The sequence below is a fragment of the Myotis lucifugus genome, unplaced genomic scaffold (assembly GCF_000147115.1).
Source record: "Myotis lucifugus unplaced genomic scaffold, Myoluc2.0 scaffold_1, whole genome shotgun sequence".
Taxonomy (NCBI): domain Eukaryota; kingdom Metazoa; phylum Chordata; class Mammalia; order Chiroptera; family Vespertilionidae; genus Myotis; species Myotis lucifugus.
In genome coordinates this window covers 17,610,015-17,631,076 of record NW_005871049.1, presented here as the reverse complement: position 1 = coordinate 17,631,076, position 21,062 = coordinate 17,610,015, and the positions used below count along the sequence as shown (strand labels likewise).

The 21,062-nt window shown below is 38.9% G+C and overlaps 1 protein-coding gene across 6 annotated transcripts in view; it reads left to right on the top strand.

Annotated features, from left to right (window-relative positions):
• NR3C2 (nuclear receptor subfamily 3 group C member 2) overlaps positions 1–21,062 on the top strand; it is a 294,549-nt gene that overhangs the window by 5,918 nt on the left and 267,569 nt on the right. For all 6 annotated transcript variants that reach the window (XM_023754929.1, XM_023754927.1, XM_006081763.3 and 3 more), the window contains exon 2: positions 20–1,772. In XM_023754929.1, the coding sequence (XP_023610697.1) occupies positions 20–1,772 (1,753 nt within the window). The remainder of the gene's footprint in view (positions 1–19; positions 1,773–21,062) is intronic.

Here is a 21,062-nt window from a genome sequence, read left to right as displayed (position 1 = left end):
ATGTAAATTTATTTGTTAGCTATGGAGACCAAAGGCTACCACAGTCTCCCTGAAGGTCTAGATATGGAAAGACGGTGGGGTCAAGTTTCTCAGGCTGTGGATCATTCATCCCTGGGACCTACAGAGAGGACCGATGAGAACAACTACATGGAGATTGTCAATGTAAGCTGTGTTTCCGGTGCTATTCCAAACAACAGTACTCAAGGAAGCAGCAAAGAAAAACATGAACTACTCCCTTGCCTTCAGCAAGACAATAATCGGTCTGGGATTTTAACATCTGATATTAAAACGGAGCTGGAATCTAAGGAACTTTCAGTAACTGTAGCTGAGTCCATGGGTTTATACATGGATTCCATTAGAGATGCTGAGTACACCTATGATCCGCAGAACCAGCAAGGAAGCCTGAGTCCAGCAAAGATTTATCAGAATGTTGAACAGTTGGTGAAATTTTATAAAGAAAACGGCCATTGTCCTTCCACTGCAGGGATGAGCAGGCCCTTGAGATCGTTCATGGCTGACTCGGGGAGCTCTGTAAATGGCGGGGTCATGCGTGCCATCGTTAAAAGCCCTCTCTTGTGTCATGAGAAGAGCTCGTCTGTTTGCAGCCCTCTGAACATGACATCTTCAGCGTGCAGCCCCGCTGGACTCAGCTCTGTGTCCTCCACCTCGGCCAGCTTTGGCAATTTCACAGTGCACAGCCCTATCACCCAGGGGACCCCCTTGACCTGCTCCCCGAATATCGAGACTCGAGGTTCCAGGTCGCACAGCCCAGCGCATGCTAGCAATGTGGGCTCTCCTCTCTCAAGTCCATTAAGTAGCATGAAATCCCCAGTTTCCAGCCCTCCCAGTCACTGCAGTGTAAAATCTCCAGTCTCCAGTCCAAATGTCACTTTGCGATCTGCAGTGTCCAGCCCGGCCAATATCAACAACTCAAGGTGCTCCGTTTCCAGCCCTTCCAACACGAATAACAGATCCACGCTTTCCAGTCCAACTGCGAGCACCGTGGGGTCCATCTGCAGCCCCGTTAGCAATGCCTTCAGCTACACTGCTTCAGGCACTCCTCTGGGATCCAGTGCGGCCCGGGACCTGGTTTCCAGCCCAGACACACAAGAGAAAGGTGCTCATGAGGTCTCCTTTCCCAAGATCGAGGAAGCAGAGAATGCCACCTCCAACGGCGTGACGGGCCAGCTTAACATCGTCCAGTACATAAAACCAGAGCCAGATGGAGTTTTTAGCAGCTCGTGTCTAAGAGGAAATAGCAAGATGAATCCCGCTTCCCCATTCTCAGTACCAATCAAACAAGAATCAACCAAGCATTCGTGTTCAGGCACCTCCTTCAAAGGGAATCCGACTGTGAACCCATTTCCATTCATGGATAGCTCCTATTTTTCCTTTATGGATGATAAAGACTATTATTCTCTATCAGGAATTTTAGGCCCGCCCGTGCCCGGCTTCGACGGTAGCTGCGAAGGCAGCGGCTTCCCCGTGGGGATCAAACAGGAACCAGACGACGGGAGCTACTACCCAGAGGCCAGCATCCCGTCCTCTGCCATTGTTGGTGTGAACTCAGGTGGACAGTCCTTTCACTACAGGATTGGTGCTCAAGGTACAATATCTTTGTCACGAGCGGCTAGAGACCAGTCTTTCCAACACCTGAGTTCCTTTCCTCCTGTCAATACCTTGGTGGAGTCGTGGAAATCCCACAGTGACCTGGCATCTCGGAGAAGCGATGGCTATCCGGTCCTAGAGTACATTCCAGAAAATGTGTCAAGGTAAGTTGGCTTTTTCTTCCCTTTTGAAAATCATGGCTTTCTACATTGTGAAAGGCTAGCATTTCATTTACAGTCGACAAATGAAGCACATTTCAGTTTACTGTCTTATTTATATATTCAGGATGGTCATTTAGGGTGTGTCTCCCCTATCCTCCCCCTTGCCTGTTGGGAGAATGTTATTACTTTTTTAAAAATGGAGAAATAAAAAGTTCTTAAAATCTCTGAGAAAACATTTGTGTTGGTTTTGAAGGAGTGTATATAGGTGTTTCCCCCGACCCACTGCTGCCACGTTGCCTGTTGTAGGTCTTCGGAAAAAGTTTGTTTTCTGCTGCCTGTTACTAGGTTTACTTTAGCAAACTAGTGCCAGATTTTTTTTTTTTCTTTAGCTGTATACTGGTTCACTAAAATTGCTTTAAATTAGTTTCTTTGTGGTTTTAGTCTTCTTTTTCTCTTTTCCTTCTTCTTCTTCTTCCTTTTTTTTAGTTTTCTTTATTAATTACTTCATTGGCTGTGAAAAATGAAATTGAACCTCAAATCTGTTACCCTCAAGCTCCCCACCCTCCTTGTCCTTTTCTGGTTAGGTTAATTGTATGTAAGTTGTGGTTTTCAATATAAATAAACCATTTCCTTCACATTTGAGGGCTTTAAAGACTCAGCACAGCTAAAATTACTAAGTGGACAGTCTTGCTTTTTTACTCATATTGGAAGAGAAATATGTCACTGCAGTTTTGAATTGGTATATTTATAACTTAAGATCTGCAAGAAGACATACATAACTTATTGTAAAATATCTCTTGGCTTTCCTCATTGCAGATAGCATACTGTATATATTTAGAAAAACAAGGAAGAGGTTGTAGATATGACTAAAGGGTGGTTCTAAGTTATATAATGAATGCTTGCATTGGACTTTGCTTCAGTACTATTTTTATTACATGGTTGTAATAAATGATTCCTTTATTGGACATATAAAGAACGGAGTTATTAGATATAGTTCGTTCCTTTGGCATCTAGGAATATATGGATATTTTCCTAAATAATTCATTTTGTGGGTAATATGACCAGGCTATAGGTTATGTGTGTGTTCCTGTGTCTCTGTCCTTCTATTTTGTTTTTGTGTTTTTGCAAACCAAGAGCAAAAACTTTAATTTGTGCATTCTTTTTCTCATCATTGCCTAAACCTGACTCCTCTTGCTTTTATGGAAGCAAACATTCCATAAAAGATACATTCTTACATTTTAGCGCTGACTCTCTCTCTTAAATTCAAATTTTAACAGGAGACAGAAGCTAGCCTAGCGTTCATCAGAACCAAACTCAGCCCGTGTTCTGCTAGTGCTCTGATTTACTTAAGGAAATTTGGTACATAATGTAGATATTTAGGTAAGCAATGCTTTTTTCAGTGAGTTAGTCTGAGGGAATGTAGCCTGGTAGTTAAGAGCGGAGCTGCCCTGGTTGAAATCCCAGCTGTGCCACTTAACTGCTTCACGTTCCTGTGCACCTCCCTTTACCTCTCTGGGCTGTAGTTTTCTTATCTGAAAAAAGGGAATTAAATAGATTTACTTTATGAGAAGCCCTTTGAATATCACCTGGTATGTACCATACCTTATACTAGTTTACATTTTAGCTATGACTGTTAATTTAGTTAAATCTTAAGTGTTTTCACAATCTTTAGTTTCCATTTTTTTTTAGTTTTTTTTCTTCATGATATGAAATTTGACAAAAATTTTTAAAAAGTATTATGTTCATAGTTAAAAAGTATTCATTGATACTTCTTATGAGTAAGTTCTACTCTGATTAAAAAACTTATGATTGGACACCAAACATTTGCTACTGCATTTCTATTTATGCTTTTTTAGTTGACTGATGAAGCACCTCCTGATGGCCTAGCCCAGTGGTTGGCAAACTGCGGCTCGTGAGCCACATGCGGCTCTTTGGCCCCTTGAGTGTAGCTCTTCCACAAAATACCACGTGCGGGCGCGCACGTACAGTGCGATTGAAACTTCATGGCCCAGGCTGCGCAGAAGTCCGGTATTTTGTGGAAGAGCCACACTCAAGGGGCCAAAGAGCTGCATGTGGCTCAAAAGCCACAGTTTGCCGACCACTGGCCTAGCCTGAAACATGTTACTGTGAATCAGTGATCTTGAACTTACCCTGCATTTGTGGGCACTGGAGGTGTTATCTGGTGTCTCTTTGAGTATTCTTTGAGTATTCTAAAATTCTCTCTGTACGTGTTACTATAGTCAGAGGGTATTCATTTACATATATGCTGGTATTGTGTGCTAGTTAATGTTTTCCAAAAATGTTAATATCAAAGCTCTGTTATTTGAAGTCTCTTATAGATGACTAATTCTTTATAGTTTTTTCCTGGTGAATATTATCCGAATCTATTTGTTTTGATCATTCTCAGCATAAAGCTCAAAGATGAGAGGAAATTTAGATCTTTTTCTAGAATTTAGTCTATGTTATAATATTTAATTTAACCTCATCCAAGCTTCATTGATTTGTGTCTTTTGGACCAAAATCCAACATTTTTGCCTACTTCTTAATATATAATGATACCCCATTCCAGAGAATGTTGAATAAATTAATGAACTAAAGGTTGTAAAGGATCAAGGCAGTGTGTAACTGCTGTAGGTTTTATAGCATTCTTTATCTTTTGGTTGAACTCTATTAAACTGTTTTCTAGTAGACCTCAAAATACAGTTTGAGGTTCCTGAGACCTCAGGAGTTTCATGAGGTCAAAAGTTATGCATCGTTTAAAGACCCATTGAAAATGGAAGATAGACCAATGAATTTTAATGGAATAGTGTAAGAAAAGTTCAGAGATATCCATGTTTTCAGATTCCACATTGCACCTCACTTTTAAGAAACTACTTACTGTCAATGTTCAGTGTAGTGTAAAAGAATCATATCTGCGCTTATCTGAAAAGACCATTGAAATGCTCCTTCTTTTTCCAACAACATATCTGTATTGGGCCAGAGTTTCTTTATATATTTGAGCCAAAACATATCATGTCACCACATACAATGTATTTGTTAACATGTAATGACTTATTTTCAGATTATTTAAAATAAATATTAGCTATAATTTCTAATCATGGTAAATATGAGTAGATATAATTCATAGGAACCAAAGCTCTTTGGTATCCTCAGTACATTTTAGGAGGGGAAATGTGTCTTGAGTTCCAAAAGTTGAAAATCACTGGTCTCTGCTATTGGATACACCCAGTGGTAGTTAACAAAACAGAAAGATATTACTTTATTTGTGTTAGCCTTCTTGGCTGTTATGCCACGGAAGGAGTGCCCTATTCAAATAAGAAAAATGATTCTAATCCAGATTAAATTTTCAAGATGGCAAAAATGAGTAATGGCTGAGAAGTGTGTGTTGCACTTTGCAGGCTCTGGGCGTTCTGTGGGAGTGGTGACAAAAGTCATCTGTCTGTTAATAATTTCCAGTGAATGGATGTCCGTCCGCGTGCCACATTGTAAAGTAAATTATGGCAAAAGCTGAATGTAAAGTTCAGGGTGGACACTGGACCTCGTTGTGTCATGTAGATTGGCATTCCCCTGCCAGCTTGGACACAACAAAACTAACCTTGAGTGAGTCAGAGATCTCCCAGCCTCAGTTTCTTTAAAGAGAATGACTTGAAAGAGATGCTCTCTAAGGGTCTGCACCCCTTAACACATTTGCTACTAGTAATGTAGTTTCAAGTATGTTTTAATCACAAGTCTAGCTCTGCAGTTTCCAGGGTGGTCTGGATAGAAAAATCACTTACCATTTAAAACTAAAAGCCAGTAGGCGTGTCCTATCATTTTACTTTGAAAAGCAGGATTTTTAAAACCAGATCTTTCTTTTTGCAAAATTTGACACTTACTATGAATTTCTTATCCTTTTAAGTTACACCATTCCTTTTGGAAACAGGTTTTTCTGTTGACATAACATTGGGTGTTTATGGTGATGGGGTAGTCACTTTGATAGCATCATAAAACAGTGCTAAGATAGACTTAGACTTTTGAATATAAAGTTCACTATTTCAAAGGGCATATTTCGGTAGGTTTCAAGACAAGCAGTCAGGTATTTATCTTAATATATGCTGCATTTTTTTCATGATAGAATGAAACAATTTAGTAAATAACCTACAATTATTTTTTATTTTTCAAATGTCCCTAGAGTTTTTTGAAATTCCCTTTCTATAATAAACCCAAACCTGCAGAATTCAAGAAGCTTGTTACAGAGATTGCCCTGTCTCTTAGTAAACTTTCTGAGTAAACCCTTGAGCTGTAAATATCTCTTTGTAATGAAAAGGATGAAAGGTTGATGGGTTTGGGGTGGAGGGAAAGATTGATTGATTATTGGTGCTTACTATAACAAATAAATCTATTAAAGATTACTTAGGTCATTTGGAAATGAAAAGATGGAATTTTCCTTTTCTTATTATTTGTCTCATAATATTTTGATTTTGAAGTTGCTAGTGTACCTAGAATTCCTGCAAGTTAGTATTCTAAATATTATTAGAAATGATCTTCAAATGAGACTTGCTTCTCCTGATGATTAATTCACTTTCATCTGTGGTATTTCTGGTTAAGAGTGGTGATACTTTTATTTAAAAAACAACAGCAAACTTTAGTGTATTTTAATCTACAAATCACTATGTATAATGTGCTTTTATGCATTTTGCTTTTAACATCACAAGTATCCTCGGTTTATATGTTAGTATGTCCACCTTTTATGATCTAAACATTTTGAACTGTTTACTTCGTACCTTAGAAAGTTAATAAAAGTCATGGTTTCAGTTAAATCAACTCAAAAGTATTCAACTGCAGGCAGTTTTCATCCTGGTTACACACTGAAAAGAGGACCTGGAGATTTACTTTTTATTGATTTGATGCCTTTTGCAATATTGAAGTTCTGGGTGTGTCTGACCTTTTCTATTCTTGTTATGTTTAAAGTAATAGCAGATGTCATATTAATCACCGAAATTTAGGAGTAACACTTCACTTCCCCTAATGCTTTGATGTCATTAATTTTTTTCTCTGAAATAATACTCCCCTCCCCCAGGCTTTCAACTATTGCTTTAGGTTCATATCACTCATTTACTGATAAAATTTCAGCTCTGTGGCTAAATAATGTATCATTTTATTTACTAAATTCAAATCAAGATGAAAATATTGGCTCTTTGCTTATGTTTAAATATAGCCATTAAATTGTATATTTTTGTGGACCACTTTCCAATATTTATTAATGAAAGTCCAGGAGATATAAGCATGTTAAATGGGTAATGTCTTCACCTTAAACTTTAGAATTTCTAGTTTTAAACTTGTCAAGCGCAGGCTTTGTTTTCAGTTTTAAGAGTTTTATTTTGTAAGGTAATGATGAAGCTAAAATGTAATTGCATATAAGTAAACTTCTGGATTTATAATAAACTAGAGGCCCGGTGCACAAAAATTTGTGCACTCGGGGGGGGTCCCCCAGCCCGGCCTGTGCCCTCTCACAGTCTGGGACCCCTCGGGAGATAACGACCTGCTGGCTTAGGCCTGCTCCCAGGTGGCAGAGGGCACGCCCAATCCCTAGGTGCAGCCCCTGGTCAGGCTCAGAGCAGGGCCGATTGGGGAGTTGGGGCGCCACCCCCTGTCATGCACAGAGCAGGGCGGATCAGGAGGTTGCGATGCCACCCTCAGTCACGCTCAGGGTAGGGCCGATTAGGGGGTTGGGGCACCGCCCCCTGTCACACTCAAGGCAGGGTCGATGGGGAGGTTGCGGCGCCACCCCCTGTCACGCACAGAGCAGGGCCCATCAGGGGGTTTGGGCGCTGCCCCCTGTTATGCTGATCCCGGTGCTGGGAAGCATATTACCCTTTTACTATATAGAATAGAGGCCTGGTGCATGGGTGGGGACCGGCTGGTTTGCCCTGAAGGGTGTCCTGGATCAGGGTGGGGGTCCCCACTGGGGTGCCTGGCCAGTCTGGGTGAGGGGCTGAGGGCCGTTTTCAGGTTGGCGGGTGACTGAAGCGCCCAACTGCTCCTTTTTTTTTTTTTTTTTTTTTGTCTGGGCCAGCTTTAGCTCTGAGGCCTCACTGCTGAAAGCAGGTTTCTGGCCTTTACCTTCTGTATTTGATACAATGTTGTGGTCCAGCTGGCTGAAGCCCAGCTGACTGAAAGCCGGTTTCTAGGGTTTTGTTTAGCTTCTATATTTTCTACATAGTTGCTTAGAGTTGCAGCTGAGAGGCCGGCAACTCAGGCGGGGAACGTTGGATTTCGCCATCACTGGAGCAAGCAAGCCTCCCTGTTCGCTTCAGTGCATGGCTGCTGGCCGCCATCTTGGCTGACAGTTAATTTGCATAAGGATATGCTGATTAGCCAATGGGAAGGGTAGCGGTCGTACGCTAATTACCATGTTTCTCTTTTATTAGTGTAGATATTGATATGGCCAAGACTTAATTGATCTCTAAACCTCTGGATTTATGATAATTGTGGTATGGCCAAGACCAAAATTTTATGTAGAAAAGAGGTAGAAATTGCTTGTACTTTATGCAAGAAATAGAAAACTCTAGTCTCAGGAAGGAAAGGTGACAAAAGGTAATTTGAATATTTAAAAAGTTAATGCCTAGCGAGAGAGTGTGAGATAATAACTGGGGGTGTGAATTCATAACCGTGGCTATAACTTAAGTTTATTAATGATGAATACTTCATCGGTATGAAACCTCACCTTATACAGGGTGGAGCAAAAGTGGGTTTACAGTTGTTCCTATGGAAAATAATAAATAATTAATAAATAATAATACAAGAATAAACTCTTTGTTTCACATACTCACAGCTGTTAGCCTACTTTGCCTCACCCTGCACATTAGGAATTGTTGAAACAAATACACAAAAATTGCCACCTAAAACAGAATGACATGTGTGTAATAGGCAAAATCAACTTTGGGTACTCTGACAGGCAAAGATTATCTAGGCAAGTCTTGAAAAATGGGGCGTGGGGAGCAGTGGTGGTCAAACTTGGTGTTTATGCTTAGTCTTGAGCAATTTGCAGGAGCTGGGGGTGGGCACTTCCTGGTAGAGGGAGTTATTTGAGCAGAACCCTGAAGATGGGCAGAAAACATTGCGTGGTCCAGCTGAGTTGTGTGATTGGCTGTGATGGAGGAGGTTGGGGGAAGAAAGCCTGGAAAAGGTTAGTTGGAATTAGTGGAACTTGAAAGTCACACTAAGAAATTTGTACTTGATTTGGTAGATAATGAGGAGCTATTGGAATGTTGGAACGGGAAGTGGCATGAGCTGAAGTGCTCTTTGGAAAAACCTTAATTAGGCAGTGGGGGTGGGGTGGATGTGAGCAGCAAGAGCCTTGTTAAGAAGTTATGGCAACAGCCCAGGAGGATGGGAACCTGCTTCTCTGGAGCAGGATGTTGGGGGTAATGGAAAAAGGAGACAGATGTGAGACAGTACAGAAGAAGCCTTTGTAGGAGTGAATTTTGTATAAAACTTTAATAATCACACACAGAAAAGTTGAAAGTCTATTAAAAAGAAACAAGGACATTCTCACACATAACCACAATAAAACCATCAAAGTCAAGAAATTAACATCTACTTCATAGTCATCATTCTGGTTGTGCCAGTTGTCCCAGTAAAGTCTTTGCTAGCTGAAGGATCTAGTTCAGAATTGTATCTTGTGCTTACTTTTCATGTCTCTTTAGTGTCCTTCAGTCTGGGACAATTTCATGACTTGACAACACTTTCAAAGATTAAAGGCTAGTTATTTACTAGAAAGTCCCTTCATTTGGGTTTATCGCATGTTTCCTCATGATTAAATTCAGGTGATGCAGTTTTGGCAGGAATGTAAGGGAAGTGATGCTGCATTGTTCTCAGTGCTTCCTGCTAGGTAATAAGCGATTTCCCTTTGCACCATTACCTGTCCACCTGGATCACCTGATTCAGATGCTGTCTGCCAGGCTTCTCCACAGTGAAGTTCCTCTTTTCCCTTCACAATTAAGGAGATATTTTGGGAAGAGGTACTTTGAAACTGTATGAACATCCCATTCTTCATCAAACTTGGTTGATTTAATAACTTATGTCTGCATGGCATCATTGTTTCTTATCTTTTTGTAGGTTGGTTATAGTTAGTCACTGTCCTCATTTTTGATGTTCACATTGTCCTGATTTAGCCAGTGGGAACCCATTCAGGCTGCTTTCTGTATCCTTCTGCCATGTTCCCATCCTTCCCTGAACATTTTCTTGCATAAGGTCCATCTTGTACATTTCCCATGCCAGTCCTAGAATCAGCCATTTCTCCAGGGATTCCTGCCTCTATCCACCAGATGCTCTACTGTCTGCGATTGGGGTCTAACTCCGCATGCTGGGTCACAGGGCCACACTTCCCCAAAGGATTCCCTCCTTACCCTACTCAGGCGCTGACTGTCCCTGCTGGGCCGTCCTCTCCCTACTTGGGTTGATACCTTACACTAGACCACACGAACACATGAATGGTGCTGCCTCTGCTCTGACTCACACTCTCCACATCTGGCATCAGAGCCACCCTCAGGCTCATGTAAGTGAAGGAACAAATACTTGACTTAGAGAAGAAAACTGAATGTCCTAAAGCCGTGGTCGGCAAACTGTGGCTCGCGAGCCACATGCGGCTCTTTGGCCCCTTGAGTGTGGCTCTTCCTAAGACTTAGGAGTACCCCAATTAAGTTAATAACAATGTACCTACCAAAGTTTAAAAAATTTGGCTCTCAAAAGAAATTTCAATCGTTGTACTGTTGATATTTGGCTCTGTTGACTAATGAGTTTGCTGACCGAAACAAACAGCCACATGGACCCTTTAACAAAATACATCAGATTATGTGACTGATATAAAGCCCTCTGGCTGCTTCTCACTGCAAGCAGCATCGAGTGGAGTACCTGAGGGTCTGTAAAGCCCTCACTTACCAGGCCCCTGCCCACCTTATTTAGTATCTGTTTCTTCCCGGCTCATTCCCCACACTGACCTTTCTATGGCTTCAGCGGTTCTCAACCTGTGGGTCGAGATGAAAATACATCCTGCATATCAGATATTTACATTATGATTCATAACGGTAGCAGAATTACAGTTATGAAGTAGCAACGAAAATAATTTTATGGTTGGGGGTCACCACAACATGAGGAACTGTATTAAAGGGTCGCGGCATTAGGAAGGTTGAGAACCATGGCTGCCTTAGATGAACCATGCCCCCTTTCTTCAGGGGGCCTCTGTACATACTGTTCCCCCTGCCAAGAAGTCTGCCTCCAGATTTTGGTTTCTTGCCCCTTGTTGTCCCTTATGATTAACTCGCATGTCACTTTCTCAAAGAGGTCTTCCTTAACCATGATATTTCAAGTGACTACACTTCAACCTTCTAACACTTTTGTTGTCTTCATAGCACATAGCACATGCCTATAAGAAATCACCTTGGTTTACTCGCCTCTCTAATTAGAATGTAAACTTCTTGAGAGTAGGGACTTTATCTGTCCTGTTTGCCAGTATACATTTGCCATCCATAAAGCAGGGCCAGGTACATTGTTGATGTTCAGTAAATTCTGAATAAATGAATGAATGAATTGGTTAGCTGAGGGACATGGGAGTGGGTATGTACCAGGTGTACTGGTTAATAATGTGGATTTTGTAATAAAAGAAAACACGATAATTTCAAGAGAAACATCAAAAGTGCTTTATTTAAAGTAATGTCCATCGCTAGCTACACATTTCCCCCATCTTTCAGGTAATTTGTGGATACCGTCCCAATAGAACTTTCCTTGTTTTGAGGCAAACCATTCAGAGACCCAGTTTTCCACTTCTTCATACGTTTTGAAGTCCTGCTCAGAAAGTCTGTGTGCCATTGATCGGAACAAGTGGTAATCTGAAGGAGCAAGGTCTGGTGAATACAGCGGATGGATTAATACTTCCCAGGAAAGATCTTTTAATGTGTCTTTAACTGGTTTTGAAGTGTGTGGTGGTGTGTCATCATGAAGCAAAATTACTTTGCCGTGTCTTCTGGCACATTCTGGTTATTTCATGATCAAAGCATGGTTCAAATTGATTATTTGTTGTCGGTAGTGATCAGTATTAATGGTTTCACCTGGTTTTAGATTAGAAGCTCATAATACACCACACCTTCCTAATCCCACCAAACGCAGAGCATTGTCTTATTTCCGAAGTGATTTGGCCTTGCAGTCGAGTTGATGGTTGACTTGGATGAAACCCATGATTTTGTGCATTTGGGATTCTCAAAATATATCTACTTTTCATCGCCAGTCACAATTCGATGCAAAAAAAGACTTTCTTTTGTGCTGTTGAAGCAACCTTTTACTGATGAGTTTTCGGTTTTCCATTTGTCTTTCGTTCAGTTGATGTGGCACCCATTTTCCTTCCTTTAAAGTATTTCCCGTTGCTTGTAAATGATCGGGAATTGTTTGCTGACAATGTTTAATCTTTCTGCAAGTTGTTTTTGAATTTGACACACATCTTCATCCAATAATGCTTGTAATTGTTGGTCTTCAATCTTTCCCCATTGACCTGGATGTTCTTTGTCTTTCACATTGAAATCATCATTTTTAAAGTATTTAAACCAGCGTTCACAAGTATCTTGAGATGAAGCATGTTCACCATAAGCTTCCTGAAGTATAAGATAACTTTCAGCGCACTTTTCTTCAAAATAAAGTAATGAATTAAAACTTCCCGCAAATGCTCTTTTTTTTGGCATGAAATTTGACATTTTTAAGCGTAAAAATATTTATGATGTTAACACCTTCAGAAAATTTGACATAGGAAGTTTTGAAGCTTATTGTCAATACAACAAAATAGCATACATAGCAAATCGCATATATATGAACATATGTGTAACTCCATCTATTGAAAAAAAATCCTCATTATTAACCAGTACACCTGGTATCTGGGGTGACTAGGTAAGTGTAGGTTATTGTGTAAGATTAATACACTTATTTTTAAATACTAGTAACAGTGAAAATTCTGAGTTTAGCAAAAAATTGTGACCTCTCTCAGCATATTTTAGGATTGTCATAAAATAATCAACTTGCTTTTTCTAATCTCAACATAATAGTTTGTAATGGTGTATGCAAAGCTAAATGGTGACATAGTCTTCATTATGAGGTCATTTATTTCCTTTAATTTACAAACTGTAAAATTCACTTTTAGGTGTATAGTTCTATGAACTTTGCCAAATGCATAGTCATGTAATCACCACCCATTCAAGATACAAAATAGTTCTGTCACCCACCAAAATTCCCTTGTGTTGCCCATCATAGACGCCCCCTTACCTCACTCCCAAGCCCTAGGGACCATCCCTATTGTTCTGTTTTTCTGGATTGTCCTACATATGGAATCCTACTTTATGTAGCCTTTTGATTCTGGCTCTTTTAATTTAATGTAATGCATTCGAGATCCATTTAGGTTGTTGAACATAACAGAAATTAGTTTTTTTTAGTGCTGAGCAGTATTATATACCACAGTTTGCTCATCTCTTCCCCTGTTGATGGACATTTGTTGTTGTGGTTTTTTTTCCCAGTTTTGGCTATGACAAATACAAAGCTTTGTAAATATTCAAATACAAATCTCTGTATGGACAATGCTTTGTTTTTCTTCAGTAAATTCCTACAAGTGGAATAGCTAGATCATATGATAGGTATAAGTTTAATTCTTAAGAAACTATCAAACTGTTTTCCTAAATGTACCATTTTTAATTTCCACCAGCAGTCTGTGAGCTTTCTCGCTCTATGTCCTTGCCAATACTTGAGATAATCCGCTTTTTAATTTTAGACATTATAGTAGCTGTACATTGTTATCTCATTTTGGTTTAAATAGAAATTTCTTTAATGCCTAATTGATACTAAATATCTTTTTATGGGCTTACTTGCCATCCATATGCCTTCTTTTCATGCTTTTAACTTCCGCCCTTTTTCCCCCTCTTTTTGAGTTTGTTATCAGTGTATTTTAATATAAACTTTTTGATAGATGACCTTGGACTAAAAGAAAAATAACTAATATTCAATATTGACAGAGGGAAAAATAATAGGCAATTTTCAAACTATTTAGTACCTACTGTCATCTTAATGTGGGTTAAAAAAAACACCAAATGAATGTGAAACAAACCAAATGACTCCACTGTATTTCCATCTAGGAAGGAGATGACTCACATGAGTGTGTACAGCATTTTATGTGTTTGGTCATGTGATGCAGATAAAAACTGTTTCCAAAGATTGGGAAAGGAAGAGTTCTATGTGGGCTAAAATAGTCAAGGAGAGTTTCATGTAGGAGGTGAGATTTCCACTGACATTTAAAGATTGGTGGTGTTTAGTCAGCAGTATAAGTAATAACACTGGCCAGGTGTCTGGACAGAGGACAAACTAAGTCAGGGTGGAGGGGTTTATTGGTAGTCGGGGAAAACTACATTATAGAAATCTGTGAATGCTAATAAGTGTTTAGCTACCCCAAACAGCCTCCCATCCCCACCCTCCCTGAGCTGGATTCCCTGCTAGATACTCAGTTGAGCTGAAAAGCTTCCTAGAAATGGAGAGGGTCTTTCAGCCTTAAACTGAAGTAGTCTGTAGCTTGGGCAACCTCCCTGTCCTTCTCCAAATAAATGCTTTGTGTGCAGCTTCCCCCAAACACACACACACACACACACACACACACACACACACACACACACACCTATTAACTATGTATTTTTAAAACCAAGAAATGACATAAAAGGGTAGAAAGGTCAGCCTGGTGAGGGAGATTGGAAATAGTGACAAACCAAAAAAAAAGCAGCTGAGGGGCTATCATAAGGGTAATTTGGATGGAGAGGGTGAGGGCCAGAGTGGTTGGAGTGATGGGCAAGGGGTAGATATTATAGACATTTTTAAGAAATAAATAATTGAATGCCAGATTATCTGACCCAAAGCCTGTTCCTTTTCCACTATTCCACTAAGCCATGTGTGTTAACAGCCCACAAAAAGTAGATTGCCAAGGAGTTGGAGGGAAGAAAAATGCAGTTTCATAGTAATAAGGAGAAAATATAAGCGTAATTATGACTCTAAGAGAAGTGAGATCATTTTGTTATTTGGGTTAAGTTAAAGCCTGGTAATTTTGATACCAAAATAGAACTTTTTATTAGACTTTGGAAAAAATACCCCCTGGGGAAATGGAAACAGGAAGAATCAAGTCCTGGTTTGACAAAGCTGGAAAGCAAACTGGTGAAAGATTATGGAAATGAATTAGAGTGGCATGCGGAATTCTGATATGCGTCCCCAAAGAGAAGGGGACAGAATCTCAGTTCGTTTGGAAGCCCATTTATTGTCTTCCAGTAAATGGTGCTTCAGTTCACCGTGCTCTTCCCAAAAGTGGAATGGGACTAATTTTCTTCCATCACATGTACAGTTTGTAGTTACCTAAAACTTACTTTTTCTGATAAGTTTGAGAAGAGATCCCAAGTGTAAAATTGGGAGTTTTGAGATGTAATGGGAGCTGACACCCTTTGATTTACTCCATTTGGATTCTCACGGTATTTTTTTAAGTGGAGATTATGTTCAGAGAGGCCTTCATTCTTAGAAACGTGAAGATATGAGAGAAGAATTTATGGTCACACAATTCAAAGTGTTTTGTCCTTAATTTCTCCCTTATTTTCAGACCCCGTTGAGGTTAAGTGTACATTGAGGTATTCTTTTGGGACTTCTAGAAGCATTTTGAGTTTTCTATATGTGGTAGAAATACAATAGTTTTTTTGGCCATGGACCCTGTATTCTGGCTTTGGTTGCTATGATTCAGGTGAAAACAGCACTTTCCCCCACCCCCCTCTTGAGTACTGTGTTTTTAGAAAAATGAAGAAATTGACAGATGCTTAGAGTAGGGGAAGGAGGAATTATAAACACAGCAACCTTTCATGGTGAATATCTAAAGCTGATAGCTCTTATATTTGTATGACTTCTGAAACATTTAGCTCCATGGTGGCTCTTCGATGTCCGTTAGCAGGTATCCCCTTGTTTTTGAGCTAATGTTAATTTTAAAAGCCAAAGCTACTTTATAATAGAGTATACTTACACGAACTGTGCCATTTTTGAAGGATGGATTTGTTGCCAATACCATAGAATGGAAGAAGTAAAGAATAGAAATCTAACCGTGAATATGGCCTAGCCTGTTTCATAACACATGATGAAATGTGCTTTAAAAATTTTAATTCTTGCCAATGCTACCCTAGTAGAAATAATCAAATAGAGTATTATGAGGGTTTTAAGGATGGTAGACATTATAACAAGTTTTTTTTTAACTGTTTTACTTAATGGGGAAAATGACTAAGTTTTCACAAATATGTCAGAATCTGTGCACAGTTGGTCTCTTGTAGCACGGTGAGCATGCTACTCTGAGTTATTCAACGTCCTTAATCAAAGAAGAATGATAAAAGTTTGCTTGTCATACTATGATGTTTCCATTGCTTGATTTTAAAAGACGGGTTGTCCTTCCCTGGTCCTTGGTTCAAGAGAGGATAGAGATGCACTATTATAAGACAGAAAATATGGAGAGCTGTAAGAGGAATACACTGCTACCTATAAATAACTAAATAAAATACCAGTTCTATTTACTCAACTCTCTGGAATCTATAACAAAAAACACTGCGCATTAAAACACTTACTCTGAGAAGTTCTAGAGATGCACGGTGGTGATGGTTGCACAACAGTGTGACTGTACTTAATGCCACTTAATTGTACACTTAAAAATGGTTAAAATAGTAAATTTTATGATATATATATAACAATAAAAATAGCACCTAATCCTAATAAAAGTGGGAGTGCCTTGCATTGATGAAACTTGGCACAAAATAAAATATACCCCATTATGCTGAAAGTCCAGTGTGTGAGCCTTTCTAAGCAGAGACCATGTCATACTTAGCTTTGACACTTCTAGTAAGTACAATCTCATATACACACTATGTTCAATACTGACTTTTATTCAACAAGCATGTATTAAGCTCTTGATTCTGTCAAAGCACAATCCTGAATATGTGGTCAGAGCAAGGATGAGAAATTTCTCATCATTTAGGATACCCAATCTAGATACAGCCAAGATCTCATTGCAAAGTAGATTGTGGTAAGTGTTTTTCTGGATGTACCAAATAAGGTTTTGAGAACATGGGGAGGGAATACTTAGAAATTAATTATGGCCGTCATGTTATTTTATTAAAGTAATAAGTGAATTGAGTGTGATTAGTCAGAACTCTTGTTTTGTAAACAGCACAGAAAACCATCTCTTACTAGCTTAAACAAAACAGAATCTCTTGGCTCACAAAATGGGAGAAGTTCAAGGGGTAAACCTCAGGCTTGGCTAGATCCTAGGTTTCACAAGATAGTGTCATAAATTTCTTTGTCTCTGTCTCTTGGAGCTTTTCTCTTTCTGTTCAACTTTGGTTCCTAGAAGCCAGTATTACTTTGGGCTTGCATTTTCATTAGTTATTGATACCCATGAAAGGAACATAGCCTCTTCATAGATTCTGATTGGTCTGACTTGGGTCTCATGTCCACTTGAGTAGAGATGATGCGTGTGTGCACATGTATGCATATGGTGTGGGGGCTGTTTGCCCTCACCCAACCCTGTGGACTAAGAACACTGTAGTCTACCAGTAGTTTCAAAATCTGATCATGTAGTTATTTATTATCCTTTATATAAACAGAAAAATTAACCACAATGATGGATTCTCTAAGCATTGTCCTTAATAAGAACTTTACTATCATTGAAGTGAACTCTACCTAGTAATATTGACAATTTGAGGAGGATGGAAAATTGATGGTTGGGAAAGGTTAATGCAGCCTTTTTTTTTTTTTTTTTTCAGAGGGAAGGAAGAAGGAAGATCTGCTAGTCTATTTTGTGGAGTACATTTACAGATGCTGTAATGATGAGAAACTTTAGTAGTAGACAGAATGTGTTCCAAGAACAGTACACGGCAAATTCAGTCTCATTCTGTGATATGTAGGGAAACTGACATTAAAATAACTCTAAAAGACACATTGAATTGACCCAATTAATAAATATGTCCTTAGACCACCCAGAGATATTTTTCCTTGTCCACCTAGGAGCACCTAAGAAGTGTCTGATATAGTATTTTCTTTGGCCTGTTTATTGAGAGCTTCTGCCATTCTTGGTACAAAGATATTTTCTTAGTGTGGGAGGATTACTAACAAAATGAACTTATATCCCTGCTCACCAGTACAAGATACATACATACTTACAGAAGATTTTTTGTATATGACTTCAGAAAATTGATGGACCTTTTCATGAACCCATGGATTCCAGGTTAAGAACCACTCCTTTTCATTATTATTAAAATATTAGAGCCCCGGTCACAAAATTTGTGCATGGGTAGGGTCCCTAGGCTTGGCTGGTGATCAGGGCTGACCTGTGGGGCAACCAGCAGGACGATTCGGGACCCGTTCACCAGCCCCGCCCCCAGCTGCCACTGCCAGTTGGGGCCTGCGGGCTGGGGGCAGCTCCTGCATTGAGCGTCAGCCCCCTGGTGGTCAGTGTGTGCCATAGCGACTGGTCGTTCCGCCTTTTGGTCGATTTGCATATTAGGGTTTTATTATATAGGATAACTACATAACTGCATAAAGAGGATTATAGTGATCAATTGCAATAGAACATTTATAGTTGAAAGTGCAATTTGAATAGTTTGTTCAACAGTAGTGCTAGGTTATACATTTGGTCACATCATCTTGCAATGTGGTAAATACTTATTCAAGATGGCTATCTGGGCAAAAAAAATCCCATGAAATAGGGGATGATGCTCTGTGTCTCATAGACACAGGCCAGAGATTTCAGTTGATCTGATTAGTTGATATCTGATAAATTGAAAAATATGAGGATTGGTAAGCTTCAAGATATTGACAGAGATAGCATCTTATAGGAAGGATATAATTGAAAGTTGGAGTAATGTTGGTAAATTGGAGATAATATAATAAATAAATATAAAGGAGGATGGTGATTGAGAGGAAGGTCAGCTTTGGGGTCACACTTCCACTTGCTTGTGGTATGACCCTGGGCAAGTTGCCTGACCTCTTTAAGAGTTTCCACATATTTATAATAGTGATGATTATCATCCTTACCTCCTATGGCTATTCTAAAGTGCTGGCATATCGTGAGTGTTCAGTGAAAATCTTAATTCTTCTTATGGTTGATATTTATTATTACTTTCACCTAGAATTAACATAGAGGAGTAGGAGCTACCTGAGTAAATTACTAACCATATGAAAGTATGATCTAAGTGATTCCATCATGACAGGAATTAGCAATGCAGATTTAATAAATTCTAACACAAAACTAACATTATTTTAGAAAGAGGAAATCCTTTCAATTCTTGTGCCCTCATGAGATTCTTAATTGGGAACTCTGTTCTTCTCAAAATTCCTAAAACAGAGATAATATAGTGAAGATAGTTTGGTGATTCTCATTTATTTTAGAGCAGTACAAATGAAGCTTAGTATTTGCATATATCACATACTTCATGGCAGATTTGATTTAAAAGCGTGTGGGTATGTGTGTGTGGGAAGTAAACCAAATAGTACAGCTTTTTGTTTTGGTGGTATTCATAAAAATTAATACTTGGCATAAAAATACTATTCACTAAGAGTTGTTTATTATGGGCTGTAGCATAGGTAAAGTAGGCTGCACAGTGATATACTGTGATGGTTTTTAACTCCCACTTCTTCTCCCACTTGAGAAAACATTAGCATGTAAATGAGTGAATGGCTGTATTATGGGAACCGTGAACCTGTTCTGTGTTTCCGGTTTAAAAGGAAATAATTCACAAACATCTCTGTCATTACTTTTATGAATAAATTATTTGGCACACAGGATCACACCCTGTTATATGATATTGTATGGTACTCTAGTTACTGAAAGCCTAAGCAGTGAGTAAAAATGTCTAAATCTCTCCTCCTCCATACAGTTAAAATCACTAACTGTAATAATACCATTTAAATATAAGCACTATTAAACTGATGATACCAAATATAGAGTCACTATCTCCTTTGGACAGCAGAAAAAAAACCAAAAGGAAACCCTGTTAGGGATTTAGATTGGCTATGAAAAATCTGATGACTTTCTGTTATTGTTAAACGTTGGGCTAGAATTACTGTTCAGGGAAGGCCCATGGCAGCTTTTAGTCAAAGAGTTTTTAAAGGTAAGAATAATTTTCATGTTTTAAATGTTTTGATGGGCTCTTACCAGAATAGAAGACTTAGATTATGACTTCTCCTCGGATTGAGTAATTCTGTTGTAATAAGTCAGCATATGTTGCTCTCTCGTCTAAAAACTACATGAGGATAGAATCATATTATGTAACCATCTATAATATCAAGTCATTACAGTTCCACTATGTTTAAGATATAATGCAACACCATACACCAGATAATTTCCAGATGGCTTCAAGAGAAAATCTAGAAAAACATTTAGTTGAACACATATCTGATTCCTGAATAAAGAAGTAGTTTATAAGACCAGAGCAGTGGAAGAAAGCACACATACATAAACTCAAAATTTCGATTATAATTATACAAAAATTCAAAAAGCCTATATGCCAAGTAAATCTAAGACAGAATAGGGGACATGGTGATTAGGTTGATTATCTCTACACAATATAAACAGCTAATCCAAATCAACAAGAAAACCACGAAGATTTCCAATAGGGATGGGGGAAAAAAGCAAGCAAATAACATGGGCATAGAAAAGCAAATACAAAGAATATAGAAAAGCAAATACAGATGGGGTGTGAGAACTTCTAAGCTGTTTAGTCACACTAGTACATAGTGTGCTAGAAATTAAAGCAACAATTAGATGGCATTTTTCACCTGTCAATTTTTCAGAGAAGAGAACAAAACATAGATGGATGCTGCTGAAAGATGTCAATGGGGGAATATAAAAGAGAGATAATTTGTCAGCATGTGCCATCAGAAGTAGTGTAGTATGTAATTCCAGTGCATGAACTCTACAGCGAGATGGCCTTATATGAATCTCAGCTTTACTGCTCATTAGCTGTGTGACTTTGGGCAAGTTACTTAACCTTTCTGTGCCTCAGTTTTTGCACAGGTGAAATGGAGATGACAATAGAATTTACCAAATAGACTTGCTATAAGGACTCATTGAGATAAGATATATAAAGTGCTTATAAGAGTATTTGGCCTGTAGTAGCCCTACATAAGTATGCTTGCTTTATTATTGTTATTATTAATTATCATTGCCTTTATGAGCTTCAAAAGGTCCAATTTCTAGGACTATATCATCAGGAGATTATTTTA